This window comes from Trematomus bernacchii, unplaced genomic scaffold, assembly GCF_902827165.1.
Source record: "Trematomus bernacchii unplaced genomic scaffold, fTreBer1.1, whole genome shotgun sequence".
NCBI classification, from domain to species: domain Eukaryota; kingdom Metazoa; phylum Chordata; class Actinopteri; order Perciformes; family Nototheniidae; genus Trematomus; species Trematomus bernacchii.
Genome location: NW_022987801.1, coordinates 2,824,390 through 2,852,180, shown reverse-complemented (window position 1 = coordinate 2,852,180; position 27,791 = coordinate 2,824,390). Strand labels below are relative to the sequence as shown.

The window sequence follows — 27,791 nt, the reverse complement described above, 5'->3', positions numbered from 1 at the left end:
ACTGTATATGGGCGCATTAGGATCCACGACCAAACCACGTGATCAAACGCGGAAATCCTACAAGCGAGAAAGTGCATTGGAGAAAAGACGAGAGGAGGAGTGAAGGTCCGCCTGTGCTGTGAGCTGCTTGCGATATTATCTCAGAATACCTTTATCTGAAACCCCTCCGTACCGACACACAGTCCACAGACAGAGAGTCGTCGGTGTCGGTTACCTGGACGAGTGTCACCTGCAGGGAATAAAAATAAGGTAAGCGAAATAAAACTGGAAGACAACTTTTGAGCACTCACCTGTCGCGATAGCTACCTAGCAAACGTGAGGATTGCGTTGTTGTTGTTGCTACTAGCATGTTAGCAGTTAATAATGTTTAATTTAAGTAACTGCTGCTGAATATACATAGTGTGTCTGTTACAAAAGTCACGTTATGTCATGATAATGGTGATTTGATCAATACTTTTCCGACATAAGTGTTTTTAAATTAATTTAAAACTTTATTTGTATTGCATGAACAATTAGGAACTACAATTTAAGCCTTTGGAGAGTTTAAATTGAGGCAATTGAAATAATGTAGTACTATGATACATTGGTAATTACTATAAAACAAATGGAGATTTCACAACATGTTGCCAGATACCTAATATAAAAGGGGAGGAAATGTTTTTAATAAATACTTCTCAGCATATAACAATACAATCAATCAATAACCTACCAACAAATGACCATAACATTGATACACCCCTCTAAATCACTGAACAGTGAAACCTTCATGTGTTTTGAAGGGCTGCTGTTTTACACAGTGTTAGACTTAATGAGGTATAACTAACTAACTGACCATTGTGAGTTATATAATCATTTGACAAGCTTGAGGCTATTTTAGAGAATTTATTTTTAGCATGTTCGCTTTAAAATGACCTCAAGTGGTGAAACTCAGATTTATGTTGCTTCACAAATCAATGAATCACCTTTAAGCTTAAGTAACTCAGCTTTTTGATTGATGCAACAGAGAACAAAGGGTTAACACAGCATACTGTTAATGTGTCAGCGTGTGCCTGTTTCACATGGAGGAGATCAAATCAGTTTCAAATAACAAGCATAAATTCAAAGCAGGAGATGGGAACCTGTTGCTGAACATTTAATTTGTCAACTGTGGCACGGAGCTGAGGGAGAGCTGTCAGTGAAGCTTGGTCGGGATTCAAGATTTAGATAAGGTGGTCATGACATGCATGTAAATGAAGCTCAGTTCACTCGTCCTTTGAAGGTTACTGTATAATTAACCCGTTTGTACAATGCATTAGAAACCCCAGTGTGAGTGTACAGCAACAACTGAGAGAATCATTAAAGCATTTTCCAGTTAATAATGACTGATTATTAACAACTATTTGTTTAATGACCTGTGTGAGTATCTCCAAACCAAACCTACAGTTTTTTATTTTTATTTTCACATTTTCCCCAATTGCAAGCACATCAGACACTGCTTGTATGTACACATGTCGAAATCAACAGTAACAAGACATGACAATACCTGGTATATGCGTTTTATTATGGCTAATGCAGACGAACAGCTGTTATTAACACTTACTCAACACTTAGTATACTTTATGTTAAATATTGGGTTATATTTTGTAGGTTTTTCCAACATTTCTATATATTGTGAACACCTTGATAGAGTACTAGTAAGGTCAAGCAGAATCAAAAACAATAGCAGATGATTTACCAGGTTGTCACAAAGTCAACAGTTTAATTGAATTATCTAAGTCCACCCCTGATTACAGAATCAATTCATCCTTGTAAAGGAAAACGTTGCACATTTTTGGTTTATCTAGTTTGAAACCTGTTGTTAAATGTAACCAGTTACACTCAGCAATATTTACTGATAGCAAGGATAGCTATGACAACAACAAAGAGATCGAATATTTTTGATAGAGACATTTTTCTTTAGCAAGTTGTACACAGTTTGGCAAGTAATGTATTTGATGTGACAACAATAGGGCTGAACGATTAATCGATTTTAAATCAAAATCGCGATTTGAAATGATGTGATTATCAAATTATTTTGTTTGTTCTTGTGTGTCAGTCATCCACACCAATCAGAAGTGCTGTGCTCCACATGTACCAGCCATTGTTAACCAATCAGTGGCAATCAATCAACAATCATTGTTAACCAAGTGGCCCATGATAGTAGGTGATAGACAGATTAATCCAATCACCTGCCAAGTATTTTTGAAATACTTTTCCAAATGGCTTCCAATGGAGCTTTCCTAGATGGTTTGGTGAAACAAAGCATCTGAGTCAGGTTAGTAATGCTCCATCACATGTTTCTATTACAGGGTGAATCTTAAACTGAAGCTTGACTTTAAAGCAACCCAACTGAAGTTTCATGTAAGTTTAGTTCTTTCACTCGTAGCTCTGTGCTAGAGACGGGAGCACGTTGATACGACATTCCTAACCGGAGATATGGCCGCATTTTACAATAAACTTCCGTTGGGTCGCTTAAAAACAAATATCGCAAATCCAATCGCAATATCTGTCAGAAAAATCGCAATTAGATTTTTTCCCAAAATCGTGCAGCCCTACAACAATCCCCTGAAGTTTTTACGTAAACATCTGTCATTGTGGGATACAACCTTTTCCCTCCACTTCTGGTGCAGTTCACAGGGTGTTCATTTGAATCTCATTGGTGGGTTTCTAATCATAGCGACCCATTTAGGTGCCCTAAACAGCAGTGATATTTCCTGCTGCTGAAAGTGGATCATTGGCTGATTCTCAAAGGATGTGACCTTTTCTCTTTTCCATGAAGTAACATCCTCTCCACCCATGTCGCAGCAAGAAAGGCAAAAACTCTGGATACTTAGTATTGCTGCATATTTGTGTTCCCACTCTTGCTACATTTGGACAAACCACAAGTGACATTTCTAAGAACAAGGTCAAACTAACTGAAATCAGGTTTTTGCTTGGCATAAAGAGTGATAGAAAAACCCTTTCCATCTTTTTCTTGACCTTTTAGTTCTCCATTTGCTGACAACTTGCGCAATATAAACATATTGCAAAAGACTGTAATACCGCACTCAGGAATTAAGTCAGTTAAAAGAGAGTATCTGTAAAGAAGCACACTTTAAAATGTTAATATCATGTTTTTTTGTATTGGTAACTAATAAAATAATGTAATAATTTCCATCAGAAGTCAAAGCAGCAGAAAGACCGGCACTTGGATTCCTCTTTATTAATCAGAAGTCATCTCCTTTGTAACCAAGTTATCGCCTATTTCCCTCACATTATGCATCCCTAACAAGTGTCTGACAAAAAGCTGATCTCCTGACTATTATTGCAGCATTAGATTACATAGAGCTATCTCTTTCACGTATGTGCTGCCATGTTGTTCCTTTATTCCCTGCCTCTATTTCAATATCTACATAAGGCGTCTCCCAGAGATTTGATGAACATTTTCCATCTGCGCGAAGCAGCTTCAGCCCCTAGGTAATCCTCTTAGACTGTTTTGTTGTTTTCCTTCAATGGAAGTCTCAGCCGGGAGTCTGTGATACTCCTGGGTTGACGGGTAAAGCCCAGCTGTGCTCTCAAGCTAAAACACAGGCGAACCTGGGGTCACGCATTCAGAAAGAAAAACACCCCTTACCGATATTTCAATCTCCTCATCAACCTTTATCTTCCACTGCTCCTCTCTTGATCTAATCATTGCCAATTGTTTCCCGTTTCTCCCTGTCTCTCCTGCTCTCTATTGTCCCATGCTTCTCCCTCATAGTCTCCTAACTTGCTTTGCAGGGTTGTTCTGAGGTCGCTCTGCTGAGATGACAAGGCTGTGACAGTGTGTGTCCAAGTGTGTCGGTACTGGAACAAGTCCTGTGACATGGCTGCCGCGAAGAAGAGTGAGTAATTACTTTGATGTACAGCGACATTTCAAGAACAGAGATACTTCTCCACAGTGTTTTAGTAGTTATTCAATCAGCACTATAACACATGTATATTTAGATATGGCTTTTAGGCTGACGTGACATGCAGCCAGGGCTAACGGCCCGTCCACACAGCGGCGTGCGTTGAAAGCTTCACCATTCACTTTGACGTCACTTTTCGCCGAACTGCATTGTGGGAAGTGAAGAGGAGCTTTGCTGGCGTGGCTCGCTGCAAAAGTTGAGCAATGTTCAACTTTTGAAGCCTCGGCAGAAGCGTCAGCCAATCGAATCATATGCCAGTACAAGCTCTAGCCAATCAAACCGCTGCTTGTGTGTCAGGGCCGGGAGATTCATGTGATTGGTTGTTGGTCGAGTTTCAGACACGCCCGCCGGGAAGCTTCAACGCACGCCGCTGTGTGGACAGGCCGTAAGTGTCTCAGGATTTAGTTTTACGTTTCTGAGGAATAAATCAATTTAGTGGCAGAAATGTGCAAATTAGTTGAATAAATGTGTATTAGGGGAAGCAAGGGAAACAAAATCAGTCGACTTCCACTTAATCCAGATTTCCTGAGGACCTTATTCAGTCTCCATCTTCTCCATTTCACTGTTCCATCTCTGATCTTAGACATTTCATTTGAAGATTAATCAGAATCCAGCCCGTCATGCACATTTATTAAAAAAATGTAATGGCGATGATTTGCAAAAATATGATTAAGGGCAGGAAATCAAGATTAGCTTCAAGATTAATATATTTTAAGAGCGGTTTTACAAGTACAGTTGTTTAAAACGCTTGTGCAGCACACTTAAAAAGACAAGTCAAATATAAAAAAGAGGAATATAAGAATAAAACACAAGAAACAAGAAAAGAAAATATATATACTTGCTATTAAAAAAACATAAGGTTGCATTCAAGGCGATATTCCAAGGGTATTGATTGCACATTGAGTGTTTGTGTTGGGTCTACATGACTCAATATGCATGCAGGCTTTATTTATTTATCTCTGTATTTATGTATATTGCTCAGTGTAGTGGAAGTCATAGATTACTTCCTGTATGATTAAGCCCTTCCACTATCCTAATGCGTGTAGCTGTATCCTTTAATCTGCTGTAGTTGAATTCAATTTCCTATAATCTTTCCCCTGGATTAAAAGTTTCTTTGAAGTGTTATAAAAACAAGGAAGACCTTTACTCCAGTATAAAGAAGCGTGATTGAAAACCCCACATTAACCTTTTCACCGGCGTGACATCCTGGGGGCTTTGAGGGAAGGATAATCAATCGGTTTAAATCGATTCTGATCTTTCACTTCAGTTTCTTGGTAAAAGGGTGTGTTGACGCTGGTGAGTCAATGTCAGCAGATTTGCAAGTGAGTTTTGTGAAGGCAAGCACATTTATTTCATCAGAAGCAGGAAGGGCTCAATAACAGAAGGAAAGCAATACCTCGTACTGACTCATCACATTTTTTGGAAATATGCTTAATCTCCTCCCAAGTGGAGTATGGGTAATTGTTGTCTTCAAGAAATGTTCTGCAGGTCTTTGTTCTCTTAAGGTCACGCGTGAAAAGGGGTGGAAAGAGGGCTTTGTCTATTGACTTGTTGTTTCTATTTTCCATGTGCACTCAAATGTCACAGGAAGTGTTTGTTGCCTTTTTTACGGTATTAGTACGTAGCCACCTTTTGGAGAATTTGTGTTATTAAGAAATCAGAGCACTGGTCTTTTTATTATGAATTTATGAAAAGAGATATGCAAAGGACGCACTTACACAAGCACATCAATTCATACAGATAATTGTGCTTTTAAAGGTAGAAATCAAACAAATAAATCACTGTCTGCGTTAAAGCAGAGGCGAGGGGAACAGATGCAGAAGCAGGAATGTAGACCGAGATGGATTTGTGCAATAAGGCTGGCGAGCAGTGTGCTTAAAGTATAATTTAATCTGTGTTTTACAAATGCTTTAGTCCCAGGTGGGTTCGTTTTTTATGTTTTCACCAGCTGGAGAAGCGTGTGATTTGCAGTGTGAGGGAGATGACTTGAGTTTATCAAAACAGGACGGAAACTGGGCCATTGTCCTTTTTGGAAATCACATGATCGAGCTGATCAACGGCAGGCGATTATGTTTTTTGATGCCTGCGAACAATGCATAATTAAAACTACATTTGGGCAATTATTTTGTCCAACACTCCAGTTTCTCCATAAATGAACCTGCACATTTTGGGTTTGATTAGTGACATCTTGGTGACAGACAGGGTTAGGGGTCTGTAACAACCAGCACAGCAGAGGCAGATATCCTGACAGACAGATTAGTGGAGAGACAGAAGTGGAGATTAATCTGAAATAAGCCAGTTCAGTGGGGGGTTGCATGCTTATGGTCATTGGTCTGCTACTTGTGTGTGTGTGTGTGTGTGTGTGTGTGTGTGTGTGTGTGTGTGTGTGTGTGTGTGTGTGTGTGTGTGTGTGTGTGTGTGTGTGTGTGTGTGTGTGTGTGTGTGTGTGTGTGTGTGTGTGTGTGTGTGTGTGTGGGTGTGTGTGTGTGTGTGTGTGTGTGTGTGTGTGTGTGTGTGTGTGTGTGTGTGTGTGTGTTTGTGTGTGTGTGTGTGTGTGTGTGTGTGTGTGTGTGTGTGTGTGTGTGTGTGTGTGTGTGTGTGTGTGTGTGTGTGTGTGTGTGTGTGTGTGTGTGTGTGTGTGTGTGTGTGTGTGTGTGTGTGTGTGTGTGTGTGTGTGCTCCCTCTAAAAGATTGCTATATCAGAGGGAATGGTCATTATTCACATTATCACTAGAGACTATGTTAAAAGGATCATGGTGTGATTAAAAATAATAATAATCTGTTGAGGAACTGTACCAAACATTGGTTTTCAATTAAATCTGTAGATTACTGTTGGTAGTCTAGGACTTCTCGCAGCACATTTCACAATATAGAATAATATTTCAACATGTTTTGCCATTACCCAATATCGGGCTCACATTTTGGACAGTGCACTAGTCCAAATTGTGATAACATTTTTATAAATTGTGCATCCCTAGTAGAAGCAGCTGAAGGAATAAACGTTAGTAATGCACTGAAATGTGTCCTTGACAAATATGTTTTTCCTGTGCAAACAAAGTTATCGCCAGCTGCTTCACAAATTAATAACCACAGTCACGACAATGAAGATGAGACTTGTATTGGTAGAAAGGCTCAAACTGACGGAGGGGAAGTTCAGTTAGACACGTTGCAAATTAAAACCGCCTCTCTTTCTGAACTTCAAAGCCTTTTAACTCTTACCACTGTACAATATGAAAGCCTGACATTAATGGGTTTAATATGACAGTAATTACAGTAATGGAGCCCTATTGTATGAACCTTCTTGGGTTCATTTAAAAAGCCACTTATAGCAGGAATGGAGAGCTTAAATAACACTACCTGTCATGTGATGTGATGATGAACCTAAAGCTTAGTCTTGGTCTCTTGGTTCCGACATCAAGGGAAAATACATCCTTATCTTCCTATATTTTCATTCATGTGTGATGTTGCCCAATTGTTGAAGTATATACATGATACAATGCTCTAAATTGTTGAATGTTAAATCCTTAACCCAAGACCTGTCATCAAATACATTAGTTGTATATATTTATCAGTGTTATTTCAGATACCACTTTTGATATTTTAGGTGGAAAACTTAAAGGGGCCCTATTATGCTCATTGTCAGGCTAATAATTGTATGTTTTTGCTGCTACTGTGACATGTTTACAGTACATGCTTTAATGGTCTAAACTTTGGGATTTTAGCCTTTGCAGACCATTTACATGCACATAAACCTTTATAACACACTACAGGAAAGGGAAACACCCCAAAAAACATCATGGGGCCCCTTTAAGTTGCTAAGGCTCATTTATGTGTGAGTTTAAAGCACGTTGTTCCATGAAGAAAACTCATTTTGTGATCTTAACCTACCTTGACTCCTATTATCCTTTATCTGGTGGGATATTGCGTTTTATATCTTATGATCAGTTCCATGATGTGATATTGTTAATATTGCAAGGTGTATCTTTTACTGCTTCTGAAATTGAACAACATATCACAATAACAGCCCCCCCACACACACACACACACACACACACACACACACACACACACACACACACACACACACCATCCTGTACATATAGAACATTATGTAACTGCTGAAGTCATTATTGTGACCCAGATAGCCGATAGCATGGTTTTTTAATCTCCAATATGAGTCTGTATGAAAGTTTAATGGAACTGGGCCCAAGTGGGATATTAATGGTCCGTACTTCATGATATGCAAAGACATAATTCAGCATATGGACTCAATTAAAAGCATTGTTGGAGTTCAACACAGTGGCTCTACAGTATTGCCAAATTGAAAACATTGAAGAATTATCAACTCCATCCCTTTTTTATATACCCACCTTATCTGAGTCATAGTAAGGCAGGAGTAATGTGTCAATCTAACACGTCAAGGCTTTACATTTTAGAAAAATGAAATGAATTAGGCTGCTATCAGTTCCTCTTCAAGATAAATGTTAGTTATTATCTGTCTCTGCTCTGTACGCTTAAGTATTCAAACGGATGGCACCGGTTTCACCTGGGCAGAGAAAGTTGAAGGATCTTCTTATGACGAAAATCCTGTGTTTGATATAAATAAATATTTCTGGTCCAGAGAAGAAAAGGAAAGAAGCCTCTAGGTTTTGAAGAAAAAGGAAAGTCATATACCAACTTAAAGCTTTGTTGGGAAAAATACATAAAAGTATAAAATATCCCTGTCCCTCAGGTTGGCTAGAATACCAGATTAAAGTAAGAACAAAAGCATGAATCTTAAGTGAAATAACCCAAATGTATCCAACTTTGGTTAATGCAGGACCTCATTACTCAAACTCGTAGGTAAGTGTTGCTCAAAGAAATTAAAAATAGTTTTAACTTCAGTTTTGCTTTATCTCAAACTACTTTGTGTGCACCCTAATAACTTAACTAACCACGCTTTAATCCAGTCATCAGGAGTAACTGGAAATGAAAAGTCTGCTGTGCCCAAGCTTTGTTTTGCAGCCAGTGTTAATTAAAACCCCCATCTAGCTCACTAAATTAATAATGTTGAATCCAGATACCTGTTCAGTGTGGTTTGTTGACACCCTGGGGTATTTCAATGTACCCAAGCCAGAGAAGTAGAGCCAAAAGGCTTCGATTCAAAGTTGAGAAGTGCATTTGTATTTTTAGGTGCTTAAAAATCAGAGCTAGATGCGCTTGATTGAGCTTTGTCGATAGAGTTGGTAATAAAGGCTTAAAAACAAAGCTCAAGCATATTCCTGATTGGAGTACCCTTTTTAAGTATTGGGCAAATCAAGAATAAATGAAAGGTTAACAAACAGGATGATATAATAATCTAAAATATGGACAACACACACTGGAACAAACATTTCCCAAGATGTTCATTGGGTAATGGTATTCAAATGTAAGTGATGGATGAGTCCTGAAAAAGGTCAAACACCATTAAAGGGGACCTATTATGCAAAATCCACTTGTTCATGTATTTTACACAGCAACATGTGTCCCCTCTGTGTAAAGAGATTCTGAACGTTTCAGGAACAAAGATTTGCTCTCTTTTTGTCCTGATCCATTTCTATAAAAACCTGTCTGAAAATGAGCTGATCAGATTTTGGCCACTTTATGATGTCATAACGTTTTTTTGGCTTGTGTAACCATTAGCCAATCACCAACCAAGGTACCCCCCCCCCTTATCACCTGAATCTCCTCCTAGAGCACCATTGTGTTCTTTTTAACCAAATATCTCTCATGCGGCTTTCACACCAGCGCTTTTCCCTTTCTAGCTCCTAGCGAGAGCTTTTCTGGTTCAGCTCCGGTTTCCCTTTTCTGCTCCCGCTCTGTTCACACCGCCCAGAGCTGCTGCGTCATGACGTCACCGTTTACATCGCTGATTTTCTCCCCAATGGAGCTCACAACAACAACAACGGGGGGGGGGACTGCGTCGGGTCGATGATCGTGTTGCTTTTAATCATACGAAGCCAGATTAAATTAAATAACGACTTCTCCAACCTTATACTTTTCTCCAGAGTGCCGTGGTTCATTGTTTATTAATGTGTTTCAGCGGCATTTACCGACCGCTGCAGTGCTGACTGCTCTTCCACGGGAGTTTATTGTCCCGTTAGCTCCGGGTTAGCTCACACGGCTCTAAAGTATTCACTGTCTGACTGTCACACAAGCAGCTGATACATATCCCCAGTTCCCCTTAAGTGAATGTGTGTCAGTCTGAATTGACGCTGTTTGGTGTCAGTCTGAATTGACGCTGTTTGGCATCACAACGCTGTTATGAAAGTTTCTCTGGTATAGCATGGGTGATGTTAGCATAGCAACCGAAGCTAAACTGACTACTTGCTAAGCCGTTTTCTACAGGCACTTTTTACCGGCGTATTTTTCATTATGATTCTACTTGTGATAACATAACATGACAACCTGTGCAGCCCATGTATTGATTCCATCCGATAGCTGCTATAATAACAAACAAAACGTCTGCCTGCTCTCCACAATGATCAATAACAGCGAACGGATGGTCAAAGTAAGGTACAAATAAACAGAATCACACGAAGCCTGGTTAGTGTTGCCTGACTTTATAAAGTGTGTTTCTTTTTTTATAAGTGTGTGGTTGCCTTCTAGTCACTTTGCTCAGCGCTACTGCTTGTAGGCAGGCATGACGAGACTCTTCAGTCAACCCATGTTCAGGGGAGGTGGGTTTGGTTTCCTGCACGCCTCGACGTAAGAGAGACGTAAGCGACGCCGCCTCTTAGCTCCGAAGCTCTTGCCTCTAGACCGACAATTTTTTGGAGCTGGAAGTGAACCGGATTCCGGAGCTATGACGCGCCGCCGCTGCGGTGTGAACAGGAAAAACCGGTACTTTTCAGCTCCAGCTCCGAGCCGGAGCTGAAAACGCGTTGGTGTGAAAGGGGCATCAGAGGGGCGTGGGGAGGGGCTCCTTATTTTCATCTAAAGTAACAGACAGAGAATCAGCACTTTTGAAACAGGGCTGAAACTTTTATGGGATGCTGCAATGATCTGTTTGGTGTTTGGAGCCAAACACTTCAGAGACATGTTTTGTATATATCTGAGACCTATAATATATTGATGAAAAACAGTATAATAGGAGACCTTTCATAGATAATTGAATAATCATCTTAAAAGTGGTGCTTGACATTTAGCTTCTGTGTTTGACTCACAATAGGTCTGGGAAAGTGAAGTTAGACCCAAGGGTTGAGAAGAAGTTTCCATTATCTCACACTGGGAGTAATGCCTGGGCCGGAGAACAATAAATATCAATGTGTCTCAGTGTCATAGGAGAGAAGTGAAACCTACAGAGAAATAATACAGAGTGTTTAGCTTGAAAGCCCAAATGTCTTTAGCTCCTTTGTTTTGACACTAGGATCCAGTGGAGGCGTAGAGGACCCGTTTAAAAGAGCCATCTTTCTTTTCTCCAGGGTTCAAACTCGATTAAAGCTGCCTGATGCCTGCTTTATCAACAAGGGAAGACATGGTTGGCCACTTCTGGTCATAATAAAAAACAATATAACCAACGGTGTAATCCTTTACCACCGTGACCAATAATCTAATTTGTTGGAGGAGGGCCCTTGAGTATACTGAGCAGGAATTATAACTTTTTTACTACCGAAAGTCTCTGCTGAACATTACACACTTTCTCTCATGGACTTTTTTTGTTGATCATATCTCCAGCCTGGTGAAGTTCCTGCAACATTTTTTTTTTAAAAAGTCTCTTTTGCAGACTTTGTCAACATCCATTTCTCTTCTTCGCTCCGCTCTTCAAATATGTTTCCTTTGTCTCTCTTTTCTCTTCCTCTGTTCTTCTGTCCTATTGACACTATATATGATTGTATATATTTACTGTATGTATGCATAAGTATGTGCCTTTACAGGTCTCTAAGCATTCAGACAACACAGTGGATTTGATGTTTTCCTTTAAGTAGTGCTCTAGACCAGCGGTTCTCAAACTGTGGTCCGCGAGGGTACTGCAGGTGGTCCGTGAAATAAAAAAAAGAAATCCACTTTTTTTTTTATCAAGGATTTTCCCGGACCACCTCATATATGCAAACTGTAAAAATAAGTACATATATAGACGTAGTGTTAAAACGCAGATATTTGTTATTGTTAATTACGGACAACACTTCATTTCACCACTGGTTACCCATGGTTACGTGTGCGCATGCAAAACCACAAACATGGATCGGTGGCTAGCATCAGGTTCTCTGAAGAGAAAAGAGGTTAACGTTACCGTTAATGAAGATAATGAGAGTGAGTCGGAGGCATCAAGCCAGATTCCACAGAAAAAAACAAAGAAAGGGAAGATTAAGAGAAAATACAATGACACTGAAGATGAGCCTTTGCCAGTATGCGTTCTGTGCTACGAGACACTGGCTAACGAGAGCCTAAAACCAGCTAATCTTCGCCGTCAATCTTGGAATCTGGCACTACGTTTATATATGTACTTATTTTTACAGTTTGCATATGAGGTGGTCCGCGAAAATCTTTGATAATAAAAAGTGGTCCGCATAAACAAAAAGTTTGAGAACCCCTGCTCTTGACTACAGTTATAACACTTGAGTGGAACGGGTTTACACGCCTTTTCTTCCTTTAAATGGGATCCAGTTGGAGTTTTTGCTCACGTCAGACCTTCACTGACTCTTTCCTCTTCCCCTCTCATTCAGGTTGTGCCAAGACAGGAGGCGTTCGCTTCTCAGAGGAATCCCCCGCCGCCGCACACCCGACACATGTTCACTTCGACGAGAAGCTGCATGACTCCATCGTCATGGTGACACCGGAGGATGACGGCAACTTCATGGTCAAGGTGTGTTTAACCTCCAAAAACCCCCACACTCATAACAACTTTGTACGAGTAAAATATGTCCACATTTTGCCTACATTTCATATTTATTTATTTTACTTTTCTCCAAGCTTCACATCCCTCAAAATGTAATATTTATACTTCATTTTAAGAAACACTTATTTCTGACTTTTTGCTGATACTCCCTGTATTCATCGTACAGAGCTGCAGTTAATTTAGTGTCCTTGCATTGTCTTTGTATTCAGGTTTTAAACTCAAAATAAATTGTTGTAAAAACGGCAGAAAAAATCTAATTTCTCTCCCAAATCAAGAGCACTAACAATCTTAGCAGTTAATATGATTTTAATGGAAATACTACACTACCTTGCCAAGTAATTATTTGGGCTACGGTTGAGCATATTTGGCGCAAGTTGTGACTTTAGAAAACTCATGGAGGGAAGTGATTAAAAGCAATACATGAGACATAATGTCAGGCCTTACTCTTACATTGAAAGGCGATGTCAGTGCATAACAGGCACACATAATATGACTGTTATCAGGCTTTTCATGCAACAAATAATTAACATGATAATCTAGACTTGATTGCTTTTTATTGAGTCACGCTAAAATACTGGATATCTTTATCCTCATTAGATAATGATCATCCTTTTCACCGACTCAGTTATCAGTTGGCATCCTCACATGCTCCCTTGGATCAGAAAGTGTGTTCTGGAGTAGTTTTCTGCCTACAGACATTATTCAGGTCCCATCTGCTTCATGGACAGCAGATCATTTCATCCAAGTCCATCTTCCTGCCAGGGTTATAATGTCTTTGTGGATCCGATTCAGAAGGAAATCAGGCAATTAAAAAAAACGCCTGATATACTGTAAAATAGGGAAGAAAACATGAGCAGGAAGCAGGTTTCTAAATTAAAACCCCAAGCCAAACTAAGATAGAGATGAAAACAGATTTGTTACCAGCATGGAATCAAAGTTTGAAACTTTTTCAGACATTATATCTGGCCCTGAAAGTCTTGCACTCGGTCCCAATTAGAGGCTTTACTTCCCGATGTTCCATGTTTTTCAAGTGATGGATATAATATTAGAAGTTATTCTTTGATGTAGCGGGGGGTTAGTGTCCTCATTGTCTACGAGCACTGATGAGCTTTATCTGCGAAACATCCAGGAGAAGATTAAAGTCTTTCCTCATCACTGTTAATCTCCTCTGTGGGCTATAATGGCTCTGAACAATGATATCAGACTCCTCATCTGTTCGCTGCTGTCAGCTCTTAAACCCTGCAGGAGCTCAATGGAGGAGCCAAGCAACGGCAACACAAGGTGGCGAAAGCTTTCAAACAATTCTAAAAATGATCAAATCAAATCATGTGGAAAACTAATGTCTGTGTCTTTAAATTTCACATCAGTGACAGTTAATTTGTTTCAGCTCTGCAAAATTGCATTTCCCCGTGTGGGATTAATAAAGTATCTCTTCTTCTTCTTCAGACTTCATTAACATGGAGGCTGCTGATGAGAGAAAGCTGAACTACTCAATTAAAACATAGCTTTGAGAGGTTGCTGTTTACAGATCTTTAATCCTTGTTCTCGAACAATAGCATTTCTTTAGGGCTTTTACCTCTATGAATTAACAGTGTTGTGATTTCATCATTTAAAGGGGACCTATCATGCAAAATGCACTTTTGTACGTCTTTTATACATGAATATGTGTCCCCGGTGTTCCAGGGAACTCACCAAGTGTCAGAAAACACAACCCTCTCTATTTTCCTCCATACCCAAATCTCTAGAAAAGGGGCTGCAACGGATCTGATAAAAACTGATCCAGATTTGAACACTGTCCTGACGTCAGGACGGTGGCGCTACGGCTATTGGGCCAACTCCACCAATCAGGAGGAGACAGCCACGGCCATTGCCGTTCGAAAGCGCTGGAGACGCTGTAGTACATATGCCAGGCCTGTAGGTGGTGCTGTTCTCACAGAATCAGCCCTTGCAAAAACAGAGCTAACATTTTTCAAATTGAGCGAAATGAGGCATGGCTAAAATGCATGATCTGTTTGGTATTTTGAAAAAAAAAAAGTATAAATATGCCTTATATAGGTATGGTCCTACACTATATTATTCAAATATAGCATGATAGGTCCACTTTAACTATTATTTATATACAGTGAGTGAAATGTCTTGGCAACTGTTGTATTGATTACCTTTTAAGTACGGATATCCATACAAGGTTAAATCTTTAATAATACATTCCTTCAAAACCGTATTATCCGCTTCAACGCTAATTAGCAAGCATGCTAGCATGAGCATGCTAGTGTACTGATGTTAGCATTTAGCTTAAAGATCTGATGTGCCTTACAGAGCTGCGAGCATGGACACAGTTTAGTTTAAGGATGTTTAGTAAAGTAATAAACGATAAGTATGTTGTCTACAGCTGGATAATAGCTTCTTATCGGACTGATTTTAATATAGATAGAGGACCGTCAACATTTCTAACAAGTCATGGTTTTGTCTATCTATGCACACCTAGAATCATTTTATGACTTTAGCTGTCTTTGTTATAATTACTTCTCCGTTTTATTAACGCTTAATAAACCTAACTTTGCAATTTCTCACCCCATTTCCTTCTACTTTTTTAATTTTCTTAATGGCACACTTAAATGTTAATATGACTTCCCCAGGGTGAAGTGCACTAATCGGCCTAAATAGATGACCAACACCTTCAAAAAGCTTTCAGGTTAGCCTTCCCTTTCTACTGTTTCTCAGTTAAACCAAAAGCCCAAGGGGAAGTTCTGTACAAGCTCAGTGTATCTAAGCTTTCAAATGCATTCAAAGCCAAATCAATTTGCCTAAAAGCTGCGTGTGTCCGTCGTTTAAATGGACTACAAACTTGGCTGTGACCTTCACAGTTACAGAGTAGCCTGTCCGTGTGAGTGTGTGTGTCGAAGCTCTTTCAGCGTGCTGCAGAGTGGGAGCAGAGTCCTGTCTGAGCCTCATTGTGGAGCTAAGGGGAGGGCTGCTGTTGCTATGGAAATGGACCGGGGGGGGGTGCACAGACCAAAGACGAGGTGGGAGTGTGTGGGATGGAAAGCATGCATGCAACAGCTGTATGAATAACAGTTTTGATGAAGCTCATTTGAATGTCACTGTTGTAAGTACGTCAAAACATCACTTTATACGTGGTAATGTTTCTGTGGGTGAAGATGGTGAATTATGGGATGCTAATGAGCAGCTGTCAGCGTTACAGAGATCAGCAGGAGAAGTGCTGCTGCAGTGGCCATTTCAAGTTGGGTGAATTAGACATGTTTATGATTGTGTTTTTGTTGGTTGCACATTAGATTGAATCATGTTACTGGTTAAGGGATGCAAGGACGTGTAGCTGCCTTCAGGAAGCAGTGCTATAAAATATCAGAGAGGCTATACTGATGTTTTATTTAGGGTTAAAGCAACTCCTATCAACATTTTATGAATCTACTTTCTGCATGTATTGTGAAAGGCAGGGTACATAGTGACTAAACTACTAAGAATGATCACCTGTATCTTACCCTTAGCATTACTCAGGCTTTTTAGCATTTTAAGGAGTCTGTACCGAAACCCTTTGTTTTGGGTCAGTCACCCTGTTCTTGTCAGCGTTGTTTAGTAGCACCTTTTAAACATTCAATAGGCAGGAGTTTACACTAAAAAAGCACTGAAAAATCCACAGTATTGTGCTGTTTCGTAAACATAGGAGCATCTAAAGAGTTGCATGTAAAGATATTGAGGTCAGAAGGAGGTGGAGACCAAAACAGAGCTAACAGGAGCGTGAACATTGCATTTCAATAAAACAAGTGGAGATTCCAAATAAATGCTAATGTTGCTTCATATATTCTGGATGTTTTAATTGACAACTGTTTGCTAATACGTTCCTAACGACAACTTTGTCAAGCGGGGTGATATGTGATTGTTGCGTTTCCAGCATAATTAGAGCCAGCAACCAGAACAAAATGTTTACTCACTCCAGTCACTCTGGGAGTTTCTCAGTTACTCTGGTGTGTTTATCAAGTCATGCTTACCCTGAATATGACTTTAGCTCAAGTTAGATAATCTGTTTAAGATGCATGACAGCACTGAATTAAAATCACCATCTGGAGTCGCAGCAAAATACATTTTAAACTCGAGCTTTTGCCAACAGCTGTAAACCAGAATGTATTCAAGACGGAGATGGCGTTTCATATTCACTACTCACTGAATTCACTTGGTTAACTGGATATACAAGTTCATAAAATGTGTGGCATTTCCCCGTTAGTTGTGTAAAGAATTGCTCCATTGTTTGGGAGGAACGATGAGCCGTTTGTGTCTCTGGGTGTGTCTTACTCCCAGTGTTACACTTCTTCAGAAATGAAGCGTTTGTGTCATCGCTCAGTTGTGCAATCGTACACAAATGTTAAGTAACTGAAATCTCTCATATTGGTTATTGCTTTTGAGTCTCTTGTCATTGAAATCTGCCGTATAAAATCATTTAAAATACATTTGTCAGAGTCTCTTCTCTGTGTCTGGACATGCGTGGGACTATACAGAATGATTGTTTTTCTTGCAGTGTTGCTTCTCTCACTTCATGCTGTTTGCAGCCTCTGCTCTCCTGCTCTAACTGGAGGTCCTTTGGGGCTAAATCTGCCGTTTCCAGCTCTAGAGGTTTTAGACTTATCTCTCGTTGCATGCACCTCCCTCCGGTCTCCTCCTCTCTCTCTCTCGCTGTGTCTCTCCTTTTTATCTCGCCTCCTGTGAAGCTTTCTTCAATCGGCTCTGTGATGACTCCCTCATGAATTTTTCTCTTTGTTTTACACTAGGCTACACATCACTTCTTCCCTACCTTTTATAGTCTCCTTTTACATGTTGCATTGTGGATTTTATGAATTGAAAAGATGTGAATTGTTCCTTATTCAGTGGCAATAAGAGACAGTGTTGTGTTTTGGTTACGTCAGTTATTTCTTCTTGATTTATTGAGTAGCTTGTATAGGGCTGCAACGGAAGTTTGTCTATTGATTTATTGGTTGATGTTTTCTTCAATTAATCAGTTCCCAGATACAATGGGGAATTCTTTTTTTCCAACCAGTTGTCCCAATACCCAAGGATATTTAAATGTCAGTAATAGAAATCAGAAAGAAGCAGAACATAATCACTTTCCACAAGCTGTGACCGGATAAATGATTGGTGTTTTTTCCTTAAAAGAAAACACTGAAATGGTTAATCAATCATACGTTATCTTTGCATCAACTTATCAATTAAAATCTCTCCATTTTTGTGACTATAAATTCCTTTAAAGGGGACCGACCTATCATGCAAAATGCACTTTTGTACGTCTTTTAGACATGAATATGTGTCCCCGGTGTTCCAGGGAACTCACCAAGTGTCAGAAAACACAACCCTCTCTATTTTCCTCCATACCCAAATCTCTAAAAAAGGGGCTGCAACGGATCTGATAAAAACTGATCCAGATTTGAACACTTTCCTGACGTCAGGACGGTGGCGCTACGGCTATTGGGCCAACTCCACCAATCAGGAGGAGACAGCCACGGCCATTGCCGTTCGAAAGCGCTGGAGACACTGTAGTACATATGCCAGGCCTGTAGGCGGTGCTGTTCTCACAGAATCAGGCCTTGCTAAAACAGATCTAAAAAATGTCAAATTGAGCGAAATGAGGCATGGCTAAAATGCATGATCTGTTTGGTATTTTGAAAAAAAAAAAAGTATAAATATGCCTTATATAGGTATGGTCCTACACTATATTATTCAAATATAGCATGATAGGTCCACTTTAAATTAAATAATTTTTTATTAAATCTGGATATAATGCTTAACGGGAAGTGCTTCTTCTGTAAAATATCTGGAAATATCTGAAAGAAATCGTCGCCAACTTAGAATTTTGCCTTCCTTGGGGTCCATGTTTTGAGTTGTAGAGCTTTTTGAGCGTGTCATCCTCCAAACTGCTGTAGAAGGTGTGACCATGAGTAAGATTAAGCTTTTGTATTACTTCCAAAATCTATCCACACGAGATTAGTATTATTGGAAGATTTTGGACTTGATGGAAATCCAGGAGCTCGTGTTTAAATTGCCAATTTGGCAGAGGTGAGGGGGATTAAGATCGCCAGAGCAATAACAAATGATTTCAATTAGAGGACTCCCTCAAGGAAAACTCTGCCAGTGCTTATGAGAATTACTTATCCATTTCCCTCATATAAAATAATCCTTTATTTATTGAGCTGTATTGGATTTACACTATGCACTATGAGGCCTGTTTCTCTCACTATAAACCCCTCTCTCTGTATGTAACAGGAGGATTATCCCAAAGTTTGAGTGAGAGTGAAAGACAGCCATTGTTTTTCCTCTTAATCCCAACTCTTTCCCTTTCAACTCCCTCTCTGCAGGTCGGCTTCCTGAAGACGCAGCACCGGTATGAAATAGTGTTCACGTTGCCCGATGTCCCGGCTCTGGGGAAGGATGTGTGTCCAGCGCCAGTGCCCAGTCCACACCTCCGGATCACTGATATCACACCGGCACCAGAGGGTAAGGCCTTTTAGAGGACGAACAACTCACAAATAAACATGGCAGAGTCTCCGTATACATTTTAAAGAAAGCATTATGAACACAGAAGAAAACATGCTTAAGTTAATACCATAGCTAAATGTTTTATCACATATAGTAAGCTAGTCAAATGACTCGCCTTGGATTCTATTAAAACTTAACAGACACTAAACTATATTGCCGTCTGATAAGCGGTACCTCAGCATCAGGACTAAAGTTTTATCCCACTAAGACTACTTAACGCCTGAGCTTGCACTATTTTTGTATTGTGGTTGTTTTTTCAAATGTGTTTTATGTCTTGTAATTGCATTGTTGAGGAAACTGTGTTTTTACACCGTAGTTTTACGTTAGTAGTATATGATAACACATTAAACCTTTTGAATCTTCTGAAGATAGGAAGCCTTGTCTGCTGGTCCAATCATGGTGTCTCTAACCCTTTTAACCTTTTGTATCTACAACTGCTAATGAAAGCAGGCATACTGTGCTCACAGTGGGGCAGTTGGGGTCAGAGGGAATTCAGCGATTTAAGACAGATACAAATATTCTTTACCTGAAAATTGGCAGAACTTTTTTCAGCCCTTGGTTGTGTCTGCAGTCTTTCTCTCAGGCAGCACAGATACATAACAACTTCTTAAATGCTAAATCCAGGACAAACAACCGTCATAGCTTTTTCAATCAGAGTGTGAAGAAGCAAAGGCAGCTGTTTATCATACAGAAATGTCTTATCTTTTTATCCAACATTTTGTAAACATATATGGACTTGCATTTATGTAGCTTCTTCTAAGTCTTTCCGCCACTGCAAGAGGACATATTATGCTCATTTTAAGGTTCATATTTGTATGTTGTGACATGTTTACATGCCATAATGAGCCATTTGAGGATCAGTATCTTACAAAACTACTCTTGTACATGCAGAGTGCGGAAACCTGGGTTCGAAACCACCAATCTAACAATTAGTGGACAATTTGCTCAACCTTCTGGCAAACATTATTATCTTATTATGTTGCATTTGAGACGTTTTTTGCTCCTTCTTGATGTTCATTCAAGCTGCAAACAACACTCTTTTGTTGAACCCTTTAAAAAGGTGTCTTAAAGTCAGGAGCTTTAACAAGGCAGGGTTTTTTTCCCTGAGTCATATATACAAGGCAACATTTATCCAGAGTGTAATTCCCAGAAACAAGTTAAGTATGAGCCTGTCTTTGTTGCAGGAAGAGCTGATGTGAAGTAATTCTCTCTTGTTGCACCATTATTATGTTTAGTTGCGTGCAGGACCAGATGGCTGAGGATTACAGGAACAGACAGTGGAGACAGTGTTAGCTCAGCAATCCGTCTCTGAGGAATCATAAAAACTAAAAGCTCCCTTTCAGACACTTTCCTGTGTTTGTGTTGTATTCCTGTTGTCGGAGGTGGTTAACCTTCTAAACATCTATTGTACGACTGACCTGAAAGTGTTCTGAATCTTTCCCCCCCGCGTCACTAAACCTGCAGATTTGTGCCAAAGGTGATCGTCTAATGTTACTTGGATTCGTTCCCCCTAAATGAAACTGAAGCAGGTTACTGACCTTTACTTCTACAGGTCTAAGGTCTACAACACATAAGGTGTTTCTCAATCGCGAGTACGCTTGCTTGGTAGCACATGTCTGCCGAGCGTCTTGCTTCAGAAGCGAGGCAAGAATACTTCCTGACATTTGGAAAACGAAGAGTGGAACACGCTAGCAAGTGTGCAGGTGTGCGTCATATGAGAGGCCCCGCCTTACATTTTCCGCCACAGATTTGGGGAAATTGGTCCATGCGCAAAGCATTGTGGGGATTTTAAGACCGCGGAGTCTACACATGTGCAGCCTCGAAATTTCTCCTAACGAAGTACGCCGGGCTCGGTAGATTTCCAAGTATGCTGGAGATTGGAACAGTACTTCGGCGGCACTCGATGACGTAGTATGCTTGAAATAGTGGCTCTGAAGCAGCTTTACTCGCGATTGAGAAACACCCCCAGTTGTCTTTGTGTATTTGTGAATGAAGCGCCATCTCATGGTTAAATCCTGTAATTGAACAAATGGGGAAATTTGGCAACGCCCTCTTAGCAATTTGGCAACGCCCCCAGCCACTGGGATCCGCTGGGTTTTCGGTTGGAATCCGCTGGGTGGAGTCCGCTGGGTGGGATCCGCTGGGTGGAGGTCCGCTGGGTGGAGTCCTATCTGGAGTGCTACATCTGTACTTTACTGTAACACCCTTTATACCAGCGGGGTTACATTTCTGTATACTGTGTGATCACAAAATAAATAAATATGTCACAAATAAAGCTGATTGATTGGTGGATTACACTCTCTCAGCTTACATTTTCCTTGTGTTTAATATATTCATACTTTTCTGTATTAATAATAATAATAATAATATTACATTTATTTTGTAAGCGCTTTTACAGGTGCTCAAAGTCGCTTTATAGAGGTTGTAAACAAAGAAAAAGACAACAATTAAATATAGTAAAACAACAATCACACATTAAAAGCCAGTTTGAAGAGGTATTCATACATTTTTATTCGGTTCTCTTTACCGTTTTTATCGTGCTTTTTCAGTTTTTATATCATTTTACTCTGCAGGCGTTTTAAATCAAATCAAATCAAATCAAGGTTTATTTATAAAGCACATTTAAAAGCGATTTTTGGTCGGGCCAAAGTGCTGTACATGTAATAACTACAATCACATAAAAACACATTTTTATTGATTTTATCATTTGTTTCTTGTACTTTTACTCGTGTTTTCCCGAAAGCCCTTTGGGTGGCTTTGGGGTATGAAATGTGAGATATAAAAACGACCTCTCTTTGTATTTGTGTTTCTCTCTGTGTGTTCCCAGGAGGTCTGAAGGTGACGTGTGAGTACATGGCGCAGCAGGAGGGCGTTCTGTGTGAGGAGGTGCTGCTGCTGAGCGAGACCAACCAGGACGTCTGCGTTAAGGTCAAAGTTCACGCCAGAGTCATGGGTGAGGCTGCTTTACTCATACAAGTTGTTATCTTTGCAACACGCTGCAGCTTGTAGATGAGCTCTTGTTATCTTTTTGACCATTCGGGGAGTGAATGTGTCTCATTCATGTTTTAAGGTTAAGGTTCATTTATTTCTAAAGCATATTTCAGACACAAAGGCAATTCAAAGTGCGTTACATAGGCAAATACACATACTGGCTAAAAAACGAAATATATTAAGCTTGAGTGGAAACACCAGATACTACAATGTCAGTTTTTGAACTGCCCTTTCTATTTTTTATAGTAAACTAGCCACAATTATTATCTAAAATGATCTTTCCACCGCTTGTTTCGTCCAACCAATAATCCAAAACCCCAAAGATACAAACAAAAAGTAAGTTCAATTCATGGACTTATTGTTACGCACTGCTTCATAGTAATAATAATAATAACTTTCACAAGTATGGGCTTCGAAATGTACTTCAGTAAAAAGTACCCATAACTAGCAGCTGTTTTAAAGAGTACCTGACCTCCCTTTATATTAATAGAACAATAATGTCATTGTTAGCTAATGAATGTTTCCATGCTGAACAACGGCAACATGACAACGTTTTCATTGGTCCCTCTTCTTTAGAGAAGACCAGGAAATGATGGATACACGGATCGTGTTCAAATCAATAGGCACGCAATGACTCTAAATAATAATGATCACGCCACCAAACACACATTCAAACTAAAGGAACCAGCCTGTTTGGAAAATGTAAGAAGTAGAAAGTACAGGTATTTGTGTTCAACATGTAAGAAGTAGAAAGTACAGGTATTTGGGTTCAACATGTAAGAAGTAGAAAGTACAGGTATTTGGGTTCAACATGTAAGAAGTAGAAAGTACAGGTATTTGTGTTCAACATGTAAGAAGTAGAAAGTACAGGTATTTGGGTTCAACATGTAAGAAGTAGAAAGTACAGGTATTTGGGTTCAACGTGTAAGAAGTAGAAAGTACAGGTATTTGAGTTCAACATGTAAGAAGTAGAAAGTACAGGTATTTGGGTTCAACATGTAAGAAGTAGAAAGTACAGGTATTTGGGTTCAACATGTAAGAAGTAGAAAGTACAGGTATTTGGGTTCAACATGTAAGAAGTAGAAAGTACAGGTATTTGGGTTCAACGTGTAAGAAGTAGAAAGTACAGGTATTTGGGTTCAAAATGTAAGAAGTAAAAGTACTCCACTACTTCCCACCTCTGCCTGACACTAACATGTTAATCCCTGACCCAATCTTTCAATTTTCTTTGACAATAAGTGGATCATGTTTTAAAAACGCACTTACTTACAGACTTACTTTGGCATCTGGTAGTTTCTCCTTTTAGTTTTGAAGGGAGAACTTTGAAACAGAGCTCACACTATTTTTAATTTGTGTGCTACTGCCTCCTGCTGGTGACTCCGAGTCAAGTTAATCACCAGCAGCCCTTTTTAAAATAGATATGAAATGTTACTATTTAGATTAAAATGACATTCTTGTTTATGTCTTTGTCAATGAAGAAGCTCTCTGAGGCAATAAGCTCCTGCAATGAATGTGCATTTACTCCACTGAGACTGAATTAGACGATGCTATGTGTGTCAGCAGATGGAGAATTAGGTAAATAGGTCGTTTGTGCGTCACCATTAATTCTGGCGTGCATTTAGTACAGCTATTGTGTGTGTTCGTATACGCATACATATGTGTTCCTGAGGCTGTTGTGTTTATTTTTACTCACAAACCGTGGCCTGAACATCTGTCCAGATGTGTGTAATTGAGGTCTGGATGGCGACCAAATCAAAGGATTAAGCTCTGCCTCTGCTTTTACTCTTAGCTGCTAACCTGCATTTAGATCAGTGACTGGATGAGGATGATATAACAGTATAATGACACTGGGGGGGGGGGGGGGTACGTTCAGTGTTGTTGAAATACACCAATACTGTATTGGTGCTAACTTTGGTGGGATACAAGAAGCGGTTAAGAAATCAATCTTTTTCATTATCGTTTATTACTTGATCAATCATTTGTGGACCAAATCTATGTCCTCAAATTGAAGGTTTGGATGTTTTTTTACGATTTAATCATTGGTCGATTAAATAAACGCACTTTAAAGGTGCCTCTTTGAGCTCATGAACATTTTAAAGGGGCACATTCATTTTTTCTTTTACAATACATTTTGCGAAAATAATGAGTTCATGCTGAAATGAGCTGTATGTTGCAGCTCTAATATTTTCAAAGTATTTTTTTTTACATTAACTGCCATGTGTGTCGGCTGCCGTTGCTCCCGATCGTGACCGTGGTCATAATAACGGGGGGAAAAGGATGTTGCATTGGCCGGGAATCGTGGCAGGCGAGAATTCTACCACTGAACCACCAATGCTTACATGCTACTGTATGTACAGTAAATATATTTATAAGCGAGCACGACCAATCACAGAGAGAGACCTTATTTTTTTTTTTTCATTTTATTTGTGGTTTTAAAACATCCCACTGTGAAACCTGCGACCCGAGTGGTTAAAAAAACGCTTCAGTGGACGTGTTAAATGTCCCGTAAATGTCTTTTAACACAGACGTGTCCATAATCACCATGACTGAGAGCTGAAGCAGTAAATCGGTGTGTCGCAGTAAAGAGGGAGCTGTTTTATCTCCCGTTCTAATTTCTGTGATTGTCTATTGTGTTGTGCTCTGCAGCAGACAGGAGGGTAACGTGCTCCACTGGGGGAGGGTCTTATCCATGTAATCGGATACTTCCAGAGCGGAGGGAGTTGAGGGGGAAGGGTTGCCCTAAAGCGAGCGTCTCAGTCAGTTCCTTCTCCACTTCTCGCTGTGCACACTACATGGATTATCTTCCTGCAAAGTGGGACTGATACTTATTACTACTATTTGCTGGTTCAATCCAGTCAGAATCACATGTTTTAACCCTCACACTCCTTGAGAAACAGGCTCTTAACTTGCATCTCAACCAAGAGTCAGTGGCTCTACTCCAGAGTGTTTTGTATGCCTACATAAAACTTTCACAAGGAAAAAAGGACACATCATTCCCATTCTTGCGTCCCTTCAATGGCATCCTGTGAGTGTTCATTCTGATGAGTTTTAAGGCAAAACAGGCTAGATGTGAGACTACCAGCGTACTTCAACAGATGGACGTCAGAAACCTATTCCTCTCACTCCTTTTACAAAATCAGATGAGTCTAGGCTCTGTCCGTGATTTTCAGTTACTTTCCAAAGCTAACAATGACACATTTACACACAATTCATATTGGTGTATTGGTATTGTATTGGTGTTTACATCTGTGCAGAGTTGAGAAAGTAGCAAGGATTTTACCTTCTTTCTACCTTCCTAAGTAAGAGTAAATTCGCCTCATTTGCCTTCAAATGTGGTCAAGTAGAAGCAGAAAATATGCCACTCTAGAAGTACCACAAATGTACTTGAATCACCTTGATTGGTATTACCTTAGACGGCATGAACCATGTCTAACGCCTATTGATAAAAAGTATTTCACCCATTGCTATTATGGTTTGAAAAGTGTTTAAAAAAACCTTTCTTAAAGTGAATTTATGTCACTGTGTCACTAATACAGATCGTCACCACGGTACGCCCATGCTGCTGGAGGGGGTGCGCTGCATCGGGGTGGAGTTGGAGTACGACTCTGAACAGAGCGACTGGCAAGGATTCGACTAAAGATCCGGCTCCACTTCCACCCAAAGTACACACACATATACACAAACACACACACACACACACACACATACCTGCCGTCAGAGAAGTGTACACAAATACAGCAAGAAGGTAAACACACTAAGGATTTAGTGCCACGCAATGTCCAAACAGTATGTTGAGCAGCCCAGTGTTCAGTGTTGGATTCAGAGGAAACGTGCGTCCTGAGAACGTTTACACACAAAAACATTCCTCAACTGCAACATCAACAGCATCTGAACACAGTTTCCTCCCAATCCTCTTTTTGTCACCTTGATGTATTCAGTTGTACTTTCCTTACTGAGCCTCTAGAGGGCAGCAGCGCTCTTTGAATCCGATATCAGATCCCTTTTCACCTCTTCTCCTGACATATACACTGAATGTGTTCAAAGGTAAGGGAGTAAACAAGGGCTCTTTTATTCATAAAGTAGCTTCAAATGGACCTGTAGCAAAGGAATATACATCGGGGGGAAAGAGTTTGTCAAAGCTGAGCCTGTAATGTCTCTGTTTCACCACAAGGGGGCACTACAGACCATCAAGTAAAGATCCTTCAATCTAAAGGCTTTTTTCTTTTATTGGACAAACTCCTTCAGTGTGGTCACATTTCTCCATTTAAAGGTCAAATCCAAGTAGAGGGCTTTTACACTGCTCTATATCGTTACCCCGAGACAACTTAAGTTACTGATTTTTTTGCATATCCCAGGAAATCCCAAACAACATGTGTGAACATTAGCAAGAAAGAGAGCAATAAAAACAGAAGAGAATATTGCTTCAAAACGTGCGTCTGATGTTTAGCGTTTACGTTTAAAAACCCTGCTATCAAACTTCTTTACTGTTTAGCTAAAAAGACGTTGTTTTCCCCCCCACCTTCCCCACAATTAAAGACATGTTCAACCAAAGCAACATTAACAGTTAATAGGTGTAAATCAACTGAGAAATCTATCCTTAGCCATTCAGAAAACCTTTTTTTTTCAGGCTCTTAAATTTGATATCTCCGGGCTCTGGGGTGTTTGTTAAAAAGACAGCACTTTGCATATTTTTCTTTATTCTCTGACGTTGGACAGGCCAATCTAATTGTCTACTAATTAAGAAAATAATAGTAAGATTAATCACTATTTTAAATCATCTTGCGTTTAAGGCTTGTGGGTGGATTTGTCCAGCAGAGTTTGTGAAGGATTTATTTTGTCTTTTGTTTGAATTCATCTACAAAGCCTTCAGAACACTCATGTCACTCAAAGTGCCTTTCATTGTACCGTCCTGTCATTTCCCTTAAAACCCAGATGTTGTTTTTACCATCACATCCTCTCACACGGGAATAACACTCGCACCAGCTGCCTGTTTGTTGTCGTTTCAGTGTTGAATCCATCTTCCAGCAGCTTTGCTCCAACAGGTGCTTCTGTCTGATCACAGTACGAACCACACAGAGCTGACAGGCATTGAGGATTCATTCAATTGCCTGTCAGCTCTGCCTAATTTACATTTGTGCCGTGATCTGGCTGCACCGCCGTCTCCAATTTCCTACAAAATCCTAACATTTCCTCTGTGAGAATCAACAGTTTTTGTTACACCATATTGAATACATCGGTCTTAAAGGAAATGATTCTGTGTGTAACTTCTCTACATATTCGACCACAAGCTGTCGGTTTAGTTCAGATAAAGAACATGTATTTGATGTTTGCTTTATAATGTCTGCTTTAATGTAAAACTGAAAATAGGTTACTGTTCCAAGAATGTAGCCGTTTGTCTTCTGTGGGTGTGATGTGTATTTTTTAATGTTGAAAATAAATAAAAAAAGTGTGTATGA

The 27,791-nt window shown here is 39.8% G+C and overlaps 1 protein-coding gene across 2 annotated transcripts; it reads left to right on the top strand.

Moving 5' to 3' along the window:
* The first annotated feature begins 83 nt into the window (after positions 1–83).
* cunh20orf27 (chromosome unknown C20orf27 homolog) lies at positions 84–27,791 on the top strand. Of its 2 annotated transcripts, none has more exons than XM_034150171.1 (6): positions 84–249; positions 3,778–3,881; positions 12,632–12,771; positions 19,164–19,302; positions 22,172–22,297; positions 25,872–27,791. In XM_034150171.1, the coding sequence occupies exons 2-6, from the start codon at positions 3,863–3,865 to the stop codon at positions 25,970–25,972; spliced, it is 525 nt and encodes a 174-aa protein (XP_034006062.1). In that variant the 5' UTR covers positions 84–249; positions 3,778–3,862; the 3' UTR covers positions 25,973–27,791. The 2 variants fall into 2 exon arrangements, with proteins under 2 accessions (XP_034006062.1, XP_034006063.1); XM_034150172.1 differs by having other exon boundaries at positions 3,758–3,881.